This window comes from Silurus aristotelis (genome assembly GCF_946808225.1).
Source record: "Silurus aristotelis genome assembly, chromosome: 1".
Lineage (NCBI taxonomy): Eukaryota > Metazoa > Chordata > Actinopteri > Siluriformes > Siluridae > Silurus > Silurus aristotelis.
This window is the reverse complement of record NC_139574.1, coordinates 37,717,596-37,737,250: the sequence shown is the minus strand read 5'-3', so window position 1 is coordinate 37,737,250 and position 19,655 is coordinate 37,717,596. Positions and strand designations below refer to the sequence as shown.

Sequence of the window (19,655 nt, the reverse complement as noted above, 5' to 3'; positions counted from 1 at the left end):
TTACGCTGGATGCCCTTCCTAACGCAACCCTCCCCAATTTATCCGGGCTTGGGACCGGCACTAAGAGTGGCTGGGGATGGTTCCCTGACCGGGAATCGAACCCGGGTCGCAGCGGTGGGAGCGCTGCATCTTAACCACTAGACCACCAGGGGACCTCTCAACTTGCTAAATCAGTAATAGTCAGAAATCAGAAGGTCTCAGACGTTGTGCTCTATGCTCCATCCGTTCATGAGCCTTCAGTTTGTACTATCCTGGTCATAGATTTGTGGTAACACCAGGCTACATAATCAGCTAGATATAAATGATTTCAGGAAGTGAGATAATCAAGAATTTTACATTTATTTGCCAGGCAATAATCAATAAACAAATGTCACATTTAAAACAAATAATAGAAGCATGAAATGATCAGCATGAAACCAAATATTTTAACAATGCAGTTTACTAAAGAAATGTTAAAGAATCACTGTACCTGGCAATAGAGACACACACAGAGAAGTTCTGACTACAGAATGCTTGTTTCGCCAAATTTCCTTAAATACCGAAACCATCGTAAAAACTTGTAAATTCAAAGTGATAAAAGCTTTGCAAACCCTTTCTTGGGACAGGATGTGACCTATAAACCAAATGTTACCTAGAACACCTGATAAGGATCTTCTCCGGGGCAACCCTTATGTCAGTAGGACAGAATTTCCCCAAACCTGGGGTTTGATATGGGACTGAGATCATATTTCCAATCACACTAAGACCTTTAAAATTATACCAAACATGTGAATGTAAAATGTATAAATCCCAAAATAATCATGGTCAACCCACAAATGGCCTCTTCATGGGGTTGTTATGGGACCACAGTGGGTGAGATTTGGGTCCCATTTATTAATTTCATGATTGATTTCTGTGGGTGAACTTAATGTCTACTTAATCTTACTATGGAAAATCCACTGTCAAACCATTTCAAACCTCAGTTACAATGTAAAACTGTGCCTGACCAAACAAATAACTAATATTAGTTGATTTTATGTGCTGCTCTATGTTTAAAATTACATGGTTGAGTATTTGAACTGTGCAAAATAAATGACTTCAACTCAGAATGTGTGAATCACATTTAATTTAAATTAATTCAAGTAAACAGGAAACAGGAATAACAGAATTACTAATGTGGAATAGTTCACTGGTGGGTCTATGCAGATTCCTTGGCTGCACACCTACAAAACAGTAAAGAAAGAGAAGACAGAAAAGGCAATTTAGTACATTTTAAAATACTACCATTCACAGCAGCATCTAAAAAAACATGCATCAATATAATTAAGACATATCTTAGAATCTCATCAGTGAATTGTTCCCACCTCTGCCTCACACAGTAATAACTTATGCCGGGGGACCAGTCACGGAATCCAAAACTTAGGAATGTAACAATTAAAATATCAACCTTGCGTCTCAACTTGACTTTTAAACGAATATTTGGCTTTTGCCAAAATCCAGTGATTGAACAATGATTCTGATCAGCTGAAAGATGTAAGTCACACCTCGGATCACGGTGGACCAGAAAGTTCAACGCACTGCTACTGAAGAAAACATATGCAAATACAAAAAACACCAGCAAATTAAGAAAACATCTTCATCAGCTAAACAACACGCACTGCAAATCCTCACAACGCAACTAAATACAGAAACGTCCTGCAAATCCTCACAACACAACCAATTCATTCACACTGCAAATAGAACAGACCACAAAATACATTTTTCATGGGAACCCCAACAAGTGACGACCCTGGGACTGCTTGTTCAGTGTCTATTGATCAGTGGTGTTGTTGATGATCTGAAAGGTGAGTTTTTTGTTTATTTTAACATCCTGATCATGATTCCTTGGCTTTGCCAGTTAACATAATAACGTTTTACAGTTAACTGTGTATTTCATCAGATTATTTAGGATAATAATATCCAAAAGGCCAAGGAATCATAAACAAACAATGATAAAATAAACAAACAACTCACCTTTCAGGTCATCGACACACATCAACACCACTGACGAATAAACATTGAACAATAAGCAGTCCCAGACGGGTTTGTCACTTGTTGTGGTCCCCTTGAAACATTTATTTTGTGATCTGTGCTATTTGGTTGTGTTGTGAGGATTTGCAGCATGTTTCTGTACTTGGTTGTGTTGTGAGGATTTGCAGCACATGTGTTGTCAAACTGATAAGGTTGTTGTTTTTTTATTTGCTGGTGTTTTTTTCTATTTGCATGTGTTTTCTTAAGTTGTAGCACGTTGAGCTCTATCAGCCACTGTATAGGATGCCTTGAGGATAAGTAATTTATAAGATATTTTTTCATCTCAGGGTGGAGTATTCCTTTAATTAAACAGAGGCAAAAACAGTGATCGGGATAAAATATGATTAATTGTGCAGCCCTAGCTATAGGTTATATGACTTGCACTTCCGGCTGTACTGCACTCTGATCATGGTCCCGCTGGGCTCTCAAAGCACGGTTGCCTTCTGTCTCTTGCATTTGTGAACCATTTACAAAGCGCTTTCTCCAGCTCTTTCTTACTGACAGTTTTCAGCAAACGGTTCTGCTTTAGGCTTCCTGTAAAGCAAAAAATTTATATAAAGAGCATGATACTGCATCAACCAGGGCACAACCCATTATTTGTATGCATGCAATTTACATGAGCATAAGACTATCAGTCAAAAAATCACAAGGTTGTAAACACCTTCTAATCCACCATTTGCCCAAACTGTTAACTGATCTGACTGACTTTATGAACTGTGCAAAATGATGTTTATTATCTTTAACGTAATCATAACGTATCATATTTTTAGTAATGTTTAGAAATTATATAAATATGAACTTTTTTTTTTTATCACCTCTACATATTTCATCTAAATCACATTAAAATAATGTTAAGTATTGTCACAATCTCCTTAGAGCTTTTCTCTGTGTATTGTATATACACATGTTATTGAGGTAGTGAAAGAGAAAGAGACTCCACAGTGCTTTTACTGTTTCACCCTCCTGTTATCATGAGGACACTTTATGGAGAAAACACAGGTGAAAATGGTTTGAAAAGTCATTATTTCCACATTTTAGTAGACAATGTCCTAGTTATCTGCTAAACGTTAAGGATGTTCAGTTTTCCACAGGTGTTTATCTCTGAGGTAAACCAGTTCACTCTCCACACTTACCTTCTTTATATCGTGCCTGTAACTTTAATTACCACACAATCTTTCAGAAGTATACATTAAATGAAATTTCTTAACTTGACAGAGATGTCAGGTTATCCAGGTCAGGTCAGGTCAGGTCAGTTCAGGTCAGGTCAGGTGATTATTTTTTTTAACTGATTATTATTTTAAAACAAAAGATAATTTCTTACTGTGACAGAGATGTCAGGTTATCCAGGTCAGGTCAGGTGATCCAGGTCAGGTGATCAGTAGTAGTGAGTGATGACCGTTTCTTCAGAATGAGAAGGCGGGAACACAGGAGCCAATGGGAGACTCTGTGAGCTGCACACGCGAATTGTTTTTTTTGTTTTTTTTTACTGAAGGTCGTACTATGTTATTGTTAATATATAAAATTTTTGTTTCGATCATATAAAACACGCAAAAACATATCAATTGAATTTATCATCAATTGAATAATATAGCTAAATATAGCCCAAATGTGGCCCATTCAGGGCCCTCGAATAAACAAAATAGGCAACCTAACAGGGGCCCACAACCCTGACTAAACTGGGGCCCACTCTGCCCCCATGCCCACACGATGCCCATATAATGTAGATAAATATTACTAATAAACTACCCACTCTGTGCGATTTGTATAAGGTATTTCAGTGTGTAAACTAATCCTAATGTAATAGTGGAGCAAAAGTGTATTTATATGTAAGTAAATTTGTATTATTTAGTTTTTGCAACACTGAGCTGCACACATATTCAAACCTGTAATGTTTGCTTATACTATACATTTAAATGAACCATATTAACTTGTTCAAAAAGCACATTGCACCATTTTCTTTATATTTAAGTGGAAATTAGTATGCACATGTAATTTTCGTATGCAGCATGTAGTGTAAATATCCATTAGATTTTAGTTATTTTGGTTATTAATTAACTTTTATTTCCATTTGGTGATGAAGCTCGGGTGTTCTTGTATTCAGAGCAGTGAGAACTGCATACAATTCTAGACTGAGACTCCTGAAGTTACTGAGTGTCACAGTTGGACCCTGAAAACACAGATTTTAATGCTCCCACATTAAAGTTGATTGCTTTCCATTTTATTCTTCTGTATAATAGAATTTTGTTAATAACTGGAATTTAATTTAGTAAATAACAATGATGATTTGTTGATACTTCATAATCATCTATGATATAGAATCAAAACATTGTTTTTATCACCAGCATTTCTATTTTCTTTCTTATAAAAAATGAAAGTATAAGTTAACAAAAAATAGCAAGAGAAAAATAAGTGAACTGTTCATGAAATAATCACAAAAAAATGTTCCTGAAGACGTTTTTAATGACACCGAGACTCATACAGTCCATTTAGAATAATTGACTTTTAACGTTCACCTTAATCTCAAAGGTGTTCAGTGAAGTCGAGATTAGAGCTCTGTGCAGGCCAGTTCAGTTCTTCCACACCAAACTCATCCGACCATGTCTTTATGAATCTCAGTTTGTGCACTGTAGCATGGTCATGCTGGATTAATAAAGGGCCGTCTCCAAACTATTCCCACAATATTAGAAGAATAGCATTGTCGAAAATGATTTGGTATGCTAAAGTAATAAACATTTCCCTACACTTTAAGTCAAGGGCTAAGTCTTACCCCTAAAGTACAGCCCCATACCATTACAACTCCTCAACCAAACATTACAGTTGACTAATAAACTTATTCGAAGTTAGAGAAACACAAAAAAATGAACGTCGGTGCAAAATACCTAAAGGTTTATACATTTAACATTTTAGATTAAAAAAAGACTTAGGGTTAGATTTGTCTGCACTTTAATTCTTATAGGTCCAGACATATACAACAAAAATATATTCCCTGATCTTGCTGTGTAACCGTGTGATCAAGCTCAAGTTTGCAGTAAATCAGTAACACTGGGCTAAGGGGACAATGGATTGGAAGCCGTTTCATTAGATAATGTTCAGAAAGCACATATGGGTGAGATGCTCAGGTAGCCTCATACATGTTGGCATAAAGTGTAGTTGTAGTGTAACTGTAGATGGACCAACAATGTTCTGATGGCTTGGAAAGGTGTCCAGTTTGTTAGAGCGAATTAAAATTAACATTACAATTTAAAGTTCCCCTGATATTTACAGTACAATTTCCCTTTACAACCCTTCAAATAAGAAATTTAAGAAGATGATTTGTTTTATGGTTGTACGTTAGAGCACTTGTGGTTCCTTAATGAGTGTTGATAAACATAGCTCCGTCCACAGTGTCCACAGTGGTACAGCTTCTGTCCTGTATGACTCTGCCGGTGGCTGAGGAGGACACTCCGAGCACTAAAACTCTTCCCACACTGTTCACAGAGATAAGGCTTCTCTTCTGTGTGGATACGCTGGTGTGATTTGAGATGATCCTGTTGAGTAAAACTTTTCCCACACTGTTCACAGTAATACGGCTTTACTCCTGTGTGGATACGCTGGTGTATTCTAAAATTACTATGATGAGTAAAACTCTTCCCACACTGATCACAGTAATACGGCTTCACTCCTGTGTGGATATGCTGGTGTGATTTGAGAGTACTCGGGTGAGTAAAACTCTTCCCACACTGTTCACAGTGATACGGCTTCTCTTCTGTGTGGATACGCTGGTGTGATTTGAGATGATCCTGTTGAGTAAAACTTTTCCCACACTGTTCACAGTAATACGGCTTCACTCCTGCGTGGATACGCTGGTGTGATTTGAGAGCACTCGGGTGAGTAAAACTCTTCCCACACTGTTCACAGTGATAGGGCTTCTCTCCTGTGTGGATACGCTGGTGTGATTTGAGATGACCCTGTTGAGTAAAACTCTTCCCACACTGTTCACAGTGATACAGCTTCTAACCTGTGTGTATACGCTGGTGTGATTTGAGATGATCCTGTTTAGTAAAACTGTTCCCACACTGTTCACAGTGATACGGCTTCTCTCCTGTGTGGATACGCTGGTGTGATTTGAGATGATCCTGTTTAGTAAAACTCTTCCCACACTGTTCACAGTGATACAGCTTCTCTTCTGTGTGGATACGCTGGTGTGATTTGAGAGTACCCTGCTGAGTAAAACTCTTCCCACACTGTTCACAGTGATACGGCTTCTCTCCTGTGTGGATACGCTGGTGTCTTTTCAGTACAGCAATTTTAGTAAAACTCTTCCCACAATCTGAGCAGTGGTGCATCTGAAAAACAATATAAAATGATTCAATATACTGTAATAATTTTAGATTTGGTCTTGCATGTTATCAGAAATGTCTGCTATAGTAATCTGATATGGTTTGAAACAAGTTAAATGAGCGGTATTTTAAGGCCTTTTAGAAAACCTTTAACCTGTTAGGCCTCGACACAGATTTTGGGACTCACAGCTGAAAATGCGCTACCTAACTTTAAATGTTAACAGTTCCTGATAAAGGTGTACTACATACACAATTTAAATATCTTTAAAAAGAAGACACTTTTAGCTTTACTGTCCATTATTCACAGTTGATATTGCTGTAAAAGATAATAAGTTATAGATTATTAAGTACTGTAAAAAAAAAAAAACCTTGAATGAAATTTTTTTTTTTTATTCTGCCTTTTCTGGAGGAAAACTGGGTAAATGATAATCATATATAATCATAAAGCATATAAAGCAAAAAAATATAATTAAAAATAAAACCTGTCAATTACACAAGGGTTAACTGAAAAAAACAAACAGGTAACACTAGAAATTTCGTCCCCCCCCACTTTTGAAATGATGGCTACGCCCCTGCACCACACACCCTGATAATCTTACACACATTTTCCGGGTGGTATAGAAATCTGCCAGCTGAGACATCCAGAGCTCCACATCTGCATTTCAGGAGGTGATGAGTATCTGATGGGTGATGCCTCTGTCACCTGTCATATTATAGACTACATCAGGTGTAAGATAAAATGTTTACATTAATATTATAATTCTGTTTAAGTATATGTACTCGGTTATAATCATGCATTTAGAGAAGTTCTTTCAAAGCTGAACTGCAATAATCCATAAAGCTTGCACAACAATAACTGTATTAACCCAAGGCAATGTAGAGCGTGATCAAGGCAGCATGTCTGAACACAGTGTTCTTGATCGGGCACTGTGCTTTCAGCTAAGCAAAACAGAGAACTCAAGGGTAAGATAAAGGACTATCTAAGTACAGGAAGATGGGAAAACATCTGTGTGCAAAGTGCGTAAAAAGCTTTATCACTAGGGCGAAGTAAACTAAAACAGCACGAGAAAAAAATGATTAGTTTTATTATGGAACAAACCAATCAGTATTATATTGCAATGTCGTAATAAGAGAATTACAAATGTGGTCTTGAAGGTTGAGTAAAAATATTAAAGGAATGTGAGAAGCGCATATCGATGCCTTCTCGGTGCAGCATTGTCCGACTGATGAACGCCTGTTTGCTCTCTGCAGAAAGCAAATAAAGTTGTCTTATTTTACTCTCATGTCGACTCTCTGTCCCTTTTCTGAGTAAATAGGACTAGAAAGCAAATTTGAACTACACAGGACAATGTTTACAATTTCTACATGTTGTTAAACTCAACAAGAAGCCAGTCATCACGTCCTGCAGCCTACAGCCTGTAGTCTGTTCCCTACACTGCTATGTGTCAGGATAAAGGAATCATGTGCTGAAGAAGGTCAGTGTGCCACAATGTTTGTTAGGGTCGTGTTAGAGTCACATATGACTTGCACTTTAACAGAAAGTACATGCTGTTTATTAACATAAACAAATTCCTTTTCATACAGAGTCTTTACAGAAATATGAGTGCAGTCAATTGTGATGATTACATTTGGAAAACTGAACATTGCTGCAAAGTGCATTTTAATTTCAGACTGTTCTTGCACAGTGAAGGGAAACCTGATGTATCGACTACCCACCTTAATAATAACATCCAAAATGACAGGCATTATGACACTTAGGGGCAGATACCATACCTATAGCATGAGATTTAATAGAATTATATTATATTCAAATTAATTATATATAACATTTATATAAAGTCTTTCCCTGTCTGCCATTTCCCACTAGAAACAACCTGTTGTCATTAACCCCAGAGTGGTGAGGACCTGTATTTGGATGGGGATGGCATGGTTCCAGTGTGTTTCCCTCTGTAGTACTGGACCCAATTCAGCACATAGATCCAGGAGCACAGCTGTAGGAATCTAAATCAGCTTATTAGCCAGTCATCATCATGGGCCAAGAAATCATCATGGTCCGTGGAGACTCTTTTTCTCCTTGATCTTCCATTGGCGTAAACCTCCAGCAGTGCCATCATGCAGCATTACACACGGGAGTCACCACAGCATTTATGTTTTATTCCAGCTCATTATGGAAAGATAAAATAAACTGATATTTGGTCCTGTGCCATGAACATATAATCAATAATAGCTACAGAAAAGCTCCTGCTACCCTCTGTAGCGGGTATTTAAATCCCATTAAAAATGCTTTGAGTGATTGTACATTCTGTTTCTATGAAGTGTTTGAACAGTTTGCATGTTAATTGGCTGTATGGTGCATTAAAGATCATTTTAGGTGAATTTATGAACCACATCTGGCTGGAAAAGACACGTGTCCAAATACTTTTGACCACACAGTGTGTATCAGCTAAAAAGCAGCAGCTTCGGATCAGTCGCGTTTCCACTGGGATTCAATCTGAAATATTAATTTTTATTATATTAAATATTTCATATTGTATATTTGATATTATTACAGTCAACCAATCAGATATCACTTCCTGACAATGTCTGAGCCAATGATGTTTGCGGATTTAGAACTCGAGCCCGTTGGCCCCGCCCACTGCTTTGTGATCTGTGTTTGTACTTATAGTTTTTTCACGCGCTCCGGTCGGAAGTTAATGTTGGGCGCGTGAGTTTTTTTCCTCCACTTTCCGAGCGTGCACATCGACGTTCCTTTCGCCGTTATAAATCTATCGCGCGCGAGCTTCAACCCCGTTTTTGTCCCGTTTTTGTGCTCGGGGAACAGCTAGTGGACATTCTGGAGTCATGAACCTCTGCATTTTCCTCCAGTGTCCTGATTCTTTACACCTCTGATCATGAAATCAGAGACCAGACGGAGATCTTTAGGAGAACCTCCACACACTCCTGCTGCTGGATCAAAGGTACAATTTATTCATGTCTCAACTTTCAGTGTGGTTTGCAGGGCAAAGATACATCATAATGTATTTAAAAATTAAGTAATATTAATAAAAAAATACCTTAACTTTAGATGTATCACAATAAACTACTGTTTTTTTATTTATTTATTTTCAAAAATCCTTGTAAAAGAGAACAGTTGCTCACAAAGATATGTGCTGCCGAACATAGAGAGTGTTTGAGCAGATTGGACACGGAGTTGGAGCAGTGTGTCGGGGAGGAAACATGGAAACTGTGCAGCACACACAGAGTCGTACTTTGATTTGAGCGTGTCTCTACAATGGAGTTCAATCAGCTCCATTTGGAGGTTGGTTGGTGCGCTTTCCAAGTCAACCACAAACGGATTACTGAACAGTTCAAATCTGCATTTCTGGGCTTTAAATTCGGTAAATCACCGGGTAAATTCAGCGCTGAGTTTTTCAGCGGTCTCAACTGACGCGCTAACGCACTAACAAAGCATTCTGGGATTTGTAGTATTAGCGGTGTATGCGCTATATACTGGCGGGCCAGCTCTAATACACATTTGATATGATCTCGCAGACCAAATATAATTACACCGCGGGCCAGAGTTTAACACCCATGCTTTAATCAATTGTCCTATTTGATCTGTTCTTCAGCGTTTTACTCAGTTGATAAAGTAAAAAATGTTTGATACCAACAGCTTTTACACGCGCTAACGCACTATCAAAGCATTCTGGGATTTGTAGTATTAGCGGTGTATGCGCTACATACTGGCTGGCCAGCTCTAATACACATTTGATATGATCTCGCGGACCAAATATAATTACACCGCGGGCCCAGATTTGGCCCGCGGGCCAGAGTTTGACACCCATGCTTTAATCAATTGTCCTGTTTGATCTGTTCTTCGGCTTTTTACTCAGTTGATAAAGTAAACAATGTTTGATACCAACAGCTTTTACACATGCAACCAGTTAACAGATCAAATATTCACATGCGTATCCCAGTGATCTCCCAGAGGAAGTTCAGTTTTAAAGTAAAGTATTAAGTGGAGGACTGCAAGTGTGTTTAGTTTCTGCCTCGCACTTTAAGATCATTTATTAGTATTACTTTAGAAAATTAGAACCATGTTTCCACTGTGTTGAGTACTAGTGTAGCCTGGAATCACAGTGTTGATGAACCCAAAGAGAACAGGTGGTCTTAGCCTAAAAGGCATCTATTATCAAAATAGGCCAACACAACTACATCTGCTCGAATACACCCCGTTTAATCAGAGCATAAGCCTGTATGTCAACATAAGCAGTGCTTACATGTGATTATAACAGGAGACAACATACAGCAGGTAAAATAAGTATTGAAAATGTCACTATTTTTCTCAGTAAATATTTTTCATAAGGTGCTATTGATATTGTTAGATTTTTATTATTTCCCATGTGATCATCGATGCCCGTGGTGTCTTTTTTGATCATGGAAGAATCACAGCACACAGAATGGCGCAAATGTTCTTCTTCAGTTTATTGCAGATAACAGACAAGTATATACACACTGGAATAACCCTGAGCTAAAGCTGTTCTTGATTTGGTAAGAAGACATAGTAACTGGAGATGTGTGAGTCCAGATAAAGACTTCCATAAAGATAACATAGGAATGTGTTTAGAGAACCAGTGTGAGAACCATCTTAACACTAACAGACATGAAATTCAGACATAGAAAGATATCAAACCATTCAGAACATTCAGAAGTTTAGAAATCCTTCTGTAACCAATGCAATCAGTATGTTTGTAAGGATGCAAAGGTTTTGAGAGAGCTCTTCGCTTTTACCCATCATGAGATGTTTCTTGTGTGACACCTTGGTAATGGGACACCTTTATACAGGTCATCAGTTGGGACTGAAGCAGCTGATATTAATTTACAATGACAATAGGCAGGATTGCTTTCTAATTACTGATTGATATCTACTGCTGTCTTGGCTTTTCATTCCTTTTTGCACCTCCCTGTCTTCATGTGTTCAATACTTTTTCTTGTGTGTGTTGTTCCACAACATTACACAACTTAATTTATTAACATGTATGGTTTGATTCATTTGTTTGTGTGGATTGCACACATACATGTTACCAACATCTGATAAAGATTTCATGTCACTAGCACCTTTAGAAATGTATTTACCGAGAAAAATGTGGACATGTTCAATACTTATTTTACCCACTGTGTGTGTGTACACTGGCATGTAGGGGAGATAGATGTTGGAGAATGGGGTGCTGCTGGTGATGGAGAAATAGGTGAATTAACGTTAGCACTAGCAGAGCTGTTCAGCTCCTTGCTACTTGAGATTAATGGCTTCTAATCATGAATTCTCCTCCTGTCCATTGAAATGTCCGGCTATCAGTATGAATGCAGTCTGTATGAATAACAATAATCTGAATTGCTGTACATTAATATGAATGCAGTCTGTATGTATAGCCAAACATGTATAACAATAGTCTAGTGGTCCCCGGAGTCTAGCAGGGGGAGGGAGAAAAGGACCTGCGTTAAAAATGATGTACAGTAAAACCCAGAGTGTCTTATTTCCTTCTTCTTCTTCATTCGGCTTCTTCCATTAGGGGTTGCCACAGCGGATCATCTGTCTCCATACCCCCTGCCCTCTACATCTGCCTCTTTCCATCCTCAGCATTCTCTTACTAATATACCCCATGTTCATGAAACCATACTGCTGCTCACAGATGGTCACCTCTTCTCTCAGCCTGGCTTCCACTACTCTTTCCCATAATTTCATGGTGTGACTGATCAACTTGAATCCCCTGTAGTTACTGCAAGTCTGCACATCTCCCTTATTCTTAAAGATCAGTACCAGCACACTCCTTCTCCATTCCTCAGGCATCTTCTCACCATCCAAAATCCTGTTAAACAATCTTGTTAAAAACTCCACTGCATCTCTCCTAAACATATCCATGCTTCTAATCACTGCTCTCACTTCCTCCTTACTAATCCTATCCATTTTCTGCTTCACCAACTCCACACCATCCAACCTTCTCTCTCTCACTTTCCTCGTTCATCAGCTGCTTAAAATACTCCCTCCATCTTCTCAACACACTCTCCTTACTAGTCAACACATTTCCATCTCCATCCTTTCTTGCTCTTACTTGCAGCACATCCTTTCCAGCTCGGTCTCTCTGCCTGGCCAATCACTACAAATCCTTTTCTAATTCTTTTGTGTCCAACTTCTCCTACAGCTCCTCATATTGCTTTTCCTTTGTCCTTCACCACATCCCTCTTTACCTGATGCTGCATCTCCTTGTACTCCTGCCTACTTTTCTCATCACTCTGTCGAACCCAGTTGTTTCTCCAACCTCTTTCTTCTTCTGCTCTCCTGCACTTCCTCATTCCACCACCACGTCTCTTTGTCTTCCTTTCTATTTTCAGATGTCACATCAGGTACCTTTCTAACTGCCTCCCTTATCACTTCTGCAGTAGTTCCACAATCATCCAGCATCTCTTCCCCACCACCGAGCCCCTGTCTGACCTCTTCCCTGAATCTCACACTACAGTCTTCCTCCTTCAGTTTCCACCATCTTATTCTTCTTTTAGTCCTCATTCAACTCCTCTTCTTCATCTCCAAATCCATCCTACAGACCACCATCCGATGCTGTCTAGCTTCACTGTTCCCTGGCAACACCTTCTTCTTTGTCTTCTTCTTCTTCCAGCTTCTTCCATTAGGGGTCACCACAGCGGATCATCCTTCTCCATACACCCCTGTCCTTTACAACTGCCTCTTTCACACCAACTACCTGCATGTCTTTTTTTCACCACTTTCATAACCCTCCTCCTTCGCCTTCCTCTTTTCCTCCTTCCCGGCTCCATCCTCAGCATTCTCCTACTAATATACCCCATATCCCTCCTCTGCACATGTCCAAACCATCTCAATCTCGCCTCCCTTACTTTGTCTCCAAAACATGCTACATACTCGCTGTCCCTGGCAACACCTTACAGTCGCCTTCAGGTTGCATCTCTTACATAGAACATAGTCCACCTGTGTGCACCTTCCTCCACTCTTATACGTCACTCTATGATCCTCCTTCTTCTTAAAATACTTGTTCACCACTGCCATTTTCCTCTTTTTAGCAAAAATCTACCACCATCTGCCCTTCCACATTCCTCTCCTTAATTCCACACCTACCATCTCCTCTGTTCCCCTCACCTACATGCCCTTTAAAGTCTGCCCAATCACCAATCTTTTATTCCTAGGTTCACCATCTACCACTTCATCTAACTCACTCCAGATTTTTTCCTTCTCCTCCATCTCACAGCCCACCTGTGGAGCATAAGCACTGATGATATTTATCATCTCCCCTTCAACTTCCAGCTTCACGTTCATCACCCTATCAGAAACTCTATTCACCTCCACTACACTCTTACTGTACACTTCCTTCAGAATCACCCCTACACCATTTCTCTTTCCATCCACACCATGATAGAACAGTTTAAACACCTCCAATGTTCCTGGTCTTATTCGCTTTCCATTTGGTCTTCTAAACAAACAACATATCTACCTTTCTCCTCTCCATCATATCAGCTCCCTCTCGCCCTTTACCAGTCATAGTACCAACATTTAATTACCAACCCGAACCTCCACTCTCCTCTACTTCTTCACATTTACATTTAGGTAGGTGATTTTCAGCTGAGAGTCTGAAAGCGGAGGTACATGCTAACAAGTTGATTGAAAATGCCCTCATAGGTCATTAGGAGGAAGTAGGTTGCTGCTTTTGACAGCCACAGATAATTACCTGCAGTCGTCATCAATGTATTGTTGTCCCAACCACAGGGATTTTCACACATCATTTGGAAGACAGCATGCAGATCAGCTCAGTAGGTACTGATTGTTTGCACCAGTCCAGATTTTGAGCTTTGTCTAATGAGAGCTACTATTAGCAAATGTTCTGAATCAGAAATGTATTTTGCTAAATCCAAAATCACCCAAACATTGCTTGAACATAGTTTCAGGTAGCTTTGTGATCGTGGACTGAATCCTGTTAAGCTCTGATGTTATCACAGAAGCACAACAGGTTCCACAGTCTTTTTCTCTGTCTCCTGGAATTGAAAATAAGATGATATAATGCTGCCTGGTCTGGTACTGGGAAAACTCCTCCACCTTGAAGACATAAATATCGGGGATTTTGGAAGATATTTTACAAGTATTAAATAGTTAACCCTTTAGGCCTCGTTGTTGCGTGAGCCCATTTTTCCCAGGTGTTGATATTTAGCAATAGATTAAATAAAAATGGAGAAGAGTAACCATGACCATGATGACATACATCATTCTAAAGCTTTAAGTCTCAAGCAGCGATTTCAGATCTATGTTTTTCAATGAAAAAACGTATAACGAATGTATTTGCTGAATTTGTGTAAGCAGTACACAATAACAACATGCATAAAAAAAACCCCGCACTACTTACATTATTATATTTCCGAATAACTTTCACATAAAAAAACGACATCTTGCTGGTAAAAAAACAAAACAAATAAGGCTGGTAGAAAATAGTGTTATAAACGGTTGAGACCACAAAAAAAAATAAAAGAAATAATAAAAGTTAAAAAGTAAGAGGTGGAATCTTGGGTTGAGTCTCTACTCTCTCTGCCGGTGTCATGTTTTTTTAAGCGCCGCCTTTCATTTCAAACCTTTTCTTTCCAGCCAGTAGCATTATGGAAACAAAATGATTGATGGAAAATGTAGCCAATAAGTGCAGGATTCTAACGATATATGGGAGGATTTTATTCTCCACGTGTATGAGTCTTAGTTTTATTACAATTTACAAACTCTTACTGCCGGAAGTAGCACGTACATAGTGACAAACCAAGAAGTGATGCAGCTCTCAGATCAACACAAACAGCTGTTTATAGCTTGTGCTAACTGGCCTTTGTTTACAAAAAAACTAAGAAAACAAGGGGAAAAAATGGACAATCAAAAAAGTTGTTTTATCTGAGATTTGCAAAAAAAAACAGCGATGTGGAAAATATTTTTGGGGGCGGAGTAACAGAGACTTGGAGATCTGCATGGAGATGCGATTTTACATCTGTAAGTTACAATATATCTCCCTTTATAGTTTTATACGATTTTATAGTTTTTTTGCCTGTTTGTTTTTATAAGAGAAATGCTTGAAAAGTAAGTGTGTGTGTGTGTGTGTGTGTGTGTTGTTGAGATTGGAATGGCCAGACATCAATATGAATGCACATGGCTGTAAAACAAGAGCTTGTATGGCTACCTGGCCATCAATATGAATGCCAAAATCAACATCAATAGCCCTAAACATGTAGAACAAAAGCCTTTTATGGTCAGCAATTCAAGATCCCTATCTCTAAGGGATCGCCCAGCCACCCTACGGAGAAAGCTCATTTCGGCCGCCTGTATCCGGGATCTTGTCCTTTCGGTCATGACCCAGAGCTTATGACCATAGGTGAGAGTAACAACATAGATTGACCGGTAAATCGAAAGTTTCGCCTTGCGGCTCAGCTCTTTCTTCACCACGACAGACCGGTACATCGACCGCATTACTGCAGAAGCTGCACCGATCCGTCTGTCAATCTCCCGTTCCATCCTTCCCTCACTCGTGAACAAAACCCAGAGATACTTAAACTCCTGCACTTGCGGCAGCAACTCTCGACCAACCTGAAGTGGGCAAGCCACCCTTTTCCGACTGAGGACCATGGCCTCGGATTTGGAGGTGCTGATTCTCATCCCAGCCGCTTCACACTCGGCTGCAAACCGTCCCAGTGCGTGCTGAAGGTCCTGGTCTGATGAAGCCAACACAACAACATCATCTGCAAAGAGCAGAGACGAAATCATGTTGTCACCAAACCGGACACCCTCTGGCCCCTGGCTGCGCCTAGAAATTCTGTCCATAAAAATTATGAACAGAACCGGTGACAAAGGGCAGCCCTGCCGGAGTCCAACATGCACCGGGAACAAGTCTGACTTACTGCCGGCAATGTGAACCAAGCTCCTGCTTCGGTCGTACAGGTCCGATAGGACTCCTCCTTCAGCTTGACGGCATCCCTTACTTCCGGTTTCCACCACCGGGTTCGGGGATTGCCGCCTCGACAGGCACCGGAGACCTTACGGCCACAGCTTCGTGGCCGCTTCGACAATGGAGGGTGGAGAACATGGTCCACTCGGACTCAATATCTCCAGCCTCCCTCGGGATCCGGTCAAAGCTCCGCCGGAGGTGGGACGTCTAGGGACGTGGATCAGACATAGTCTCAGATAAATGTTTGTAAGAATCTCAATTGTTATGAAAATCTTGATGATAAAATTTGAAATATGAACTCATGAGACATGTGGCTTTTAACCCAGTGCTGTTCTGGATTGCTCCAGGACTGATTTCATGTATTTATATCATCTATAATCTTCATCATCAAATAATCAAATAATATATTTTTGAGCAACTTTGATGTTTAAGAATAAAGCTCAGTGTCTTCTTTCCAAAGATATTTAAATTGTGTATGTGGCACATTTTTATCAGGAACTGTGAACATTTAAAGTTAGTTAGAGCATTTCAGCATTTCAAAATTTGGGCGGGAGGGGCGAACCAGACATAGTCTCAGATTAATGTTTGTAGGAATCTCATTTTTTTATGATATCTTCATTCAATTTAAAATATAAACTGATGAGAAATGTGGCTTTAACCCATTATTTTTCTGGATTGCTCCAGGACTGATTTCATTTATTTATATATGAAGGAATAAACAATTTCTTTTAAGGATTTTTTTTTTTACAGTACTTAATCATCTATAACTTATTATCTTTTTGAGCAATATCAACTGTGAATAATGGACAGTAAAGCTCAAAGTGTCTTCTTTTTAAATATATTTAAATTGTGTATGTAGTATCAGGAACTGTTAACATTTAAAGTTAGGTAGCACATTTTCAGGTGTGAGTCTCAAAATCTGTGTCGAGGCCTAACAGGTTAAAGGTTTTCTAAAAGGCCTCAAAATACCTCTCATTTAACTTGTTTCAAACCATATCATTTTACTATATTACTATATAGATTACAGATTACTATAGCAGACATTTCTGATAACATGCAAGACCAAATCTAAAATTATTACACTATATTGAATCATTTTATATTGTTTTCCAGATGCACCACTGCTCAGATTGTGGGAAGAGTTTTACTAAAATTGCTGTTCTGAAAAGACACCAACGTATCCACACAGGAGAGAAGCCTTATCACTGTGAACAGTGTGGGAAGAGTTTTACTCAACAGGGTCAGCTCAGATTACACCAGAGTATCCACACAGGAGTGAAGCCGTTTCACTGTGAACAGTGTGGGAAGAGTTTTACTCACCCGAGTGCTCTCAAATCACACCAGCGTATCCACACAGGAGAGAAGCCGTATCACTGTGAACAGTGTGGGAATAGTTTTACATACCCGAGTAATCTCAAATCACACCAGCGTATCCACACAGGAGAGAAGCCGTATCACTGTGAACAGTGTGGGAAGAGTTTTACTAAACAGGGTAATCTCAAATCACACCAGCATATCCACACAGGAGAGAAGCCGTATCACTGTGAACAGTGTGGGAAGAGTTTTACTCAACAGGGTCATCTAAAATCGCACCAGCGTATCCACACAGGAGTTAAGCCATATCACTGTGAACAGTGTGGGAAGAGTTTTACTCACCCGAGTGCTCTCAAATTACACCAGCGTATCCACACAGGAGTGAAGCCGTATTACTGTGAACAGTGTGGGAAGAGTTTTACTCAACAGGATCATCTCAAATCGCACCAGCGTATCCACACAGGAGTTAAGCCGTATCACTGTGAACAGTGTGGGAAGAGTTTTACTCACCCGAGTGCCCTCAAATCACACCAGCGTATCCACACAGGAGAGAAGCCGTATCACTGTGAACAGTGTGGGAAGAGTTTTACTCAACAGGGTAGTCTCAGATTACACCAGCGTATCCACACAGGAGAGAAGCCGTATCACTGTGAACAGTGTGGAAAGAGTTTTACTCATCAGAATAGTCTCAAATCACACCAGCGTATCCACACAGGAGAGAAGCCGTATCACTGTGAACAGTGTGGGAACAGTTTTAGTGCTCATAGTGTCCTCCTCAGCCACCAGCAGAGTCATACAGGACAGAAGCTGTACCTCTGTGGACACTGTGGACTGAGCTATGTTTATCAACACTCATTTAGGAACCACAAGTGCTCTAACATACAACCATAAAACAAATCATCATCTTTAATTTCTTATTTGAAGGGATTTAAAGGGAAATTGTACTGTAAATATCGGGGGAACTTTAAATTGTAATGTTAATTTTAATTAGCTCTAACAAACTGGACACCTTTCCAAGCCATCAGAACATTGTTGGTCCATCTACAGTTACACTACAACTACACTTTTATGGCAACATGTATGAGGCTTTATGAGGGAATAGATTTTTGTTGTATATGTCTGGACCTATAAGAATTAAAGTGCAGACAAATCTCACCCTAAGTCTTTTTTAAATCTAAATTGTGTTTCTCTAACTTCGAATAAGTTTATTAGTCAACTGTAAGGTTTGGTTGAGGAGTGGTAATGGTATGGGGCTGTACTTTAGGGTTAAGACTCAGCCCTAGACTTAAAGTGTAGGGAAATGTTCATTACTTTAGCATACCAAATCATTTTGGACAATGCTATGCTTCTAATATTGTGGGAATAGTTTGGAGACGGCCCTTCATTAATCCAGCATGACCATGCCACAGTGCACAAACTGAGGTTCATAAAGACATGGTTGGATGAGTTTGGTGTGAAAGAACTGAACTGGCCTGCACAGAGCTTATTTTTCTCTTGCTATTGTTTGTTAACTTATACTTTCATTTTTTCTAAGAAAGAAAATAGAAATGCTGGTGATAGAAACAATGTTTTGATTCTATATCATAGATGATTATGAAGTATCAACAAATCATCATTATTTACTAAATTAAATTTCAGTTATTAACAAAATTCTATTATACAGAGGAATAAAATGGAAAGCAATTAACTTTAATGTGGGAGCATTAAAATCTGTGTTTCCAGGGTCCAACTGTGACACTCAGTAACTTCAGTAGTCTCAGTCTAGAATTGTATGCAGTTCTCACTGCTCTGAATACAAGAACACCCGAGCTTCATCACCAAATGGAAATAAAAGTTAATTAATAACCCAAATAACTAAAATCTAATGGATATTTACACTACAGACTGTATACGAACATTACGTGTGCATACAAATTTTAGACAACTAATTTCCACTTAAATATAAAGAAAATGGTGCAATGTGCTTTTTGACCAAGTTAATATGGTTCATTTAAATGTATAGTAT

The 19,655-nt window shown here is 39.2% G+C and overlaps 4 protein-coding genes across 7 annotated transcripts in view; 2 read left to right on the top strand and 2 right to left on the bottom strand.

Moving 5' to 3' along the window:
• The window catches only part of LOC310724284 (uncharacterized protein), a 699,798-nt gene that overhangs the window by 145,929 nt on the left and 534,214 nt on the right, over positions 1-19,655 (bottom strand). The gene's annotated exons all lie outside the window — the stretch shown is intronic.
• Positions 4,052-19,655, bottom strand: part of LOC310724248 (uncharacterized protein) — a 55,949-nt gene continuing 40,345 nt past the window's right edge. Inside the window, exon 5 of the mRNA XM_083538033.1 lies at positions 4,052-5,444. Within this exon, the coding sequence (XP_083394159.1) occupies positions 5,380-5,444 (65 nt within the window). The 3' untranslated portion in view covers positions 4,052-5,379. The remainder of the gene's footprint in view (positions 5,445-19,655) is intronic.
• LOC310724379 (uncharacterized protein) overlaps positions 9,006-19,655 on the top strand; it is a 134,002-nt gene continuing 123,352 nt past the window's right edge. The window contains exon 1 of one of the 3 annotated variants that reach the window (XM_083538284.1): positions 9,006-9,076. The gene's annotated coding sequence lies outside the window, so the exon portion shown is untranslated. Of the gene's footprint in view, positions 9,169-19,655 lie in introns of all 3 variants that reach the window. The other 2 variants (XM_083538286.1, XM_083538285.1) reach the window with 2 other exon arrangements.
• On the top strand, positions 9,234-18,805 carry LOC310724317 (uncharacterized protein). Of its 2 annotated transcripts, none has more exons than XM_083538161.1 (2): positions 9,234-9,325; positions 17,450-18,805. In XM_083538161.1, the coding sequence occupies exons 1-2, from the start codon at positions 9,260-9,262 to the stop codon at positions 18,539-18,541; spliced, it is 1,158 nt and encodes a 385-aa protein (XP_083394287.1). In that variant the 5' UTR covers positions 9,234-9,259; the 3' UTR covers positions 18,542-18,805. The 2 variants fall into 2 exon arrangements, with proteins under 2 accessions (XP_083394287.1, XP_083394288.1); XM_083538162.1 differs by lacking the exon at positions 9,234-9,325 and adding an exon at positions 10,108-10,898.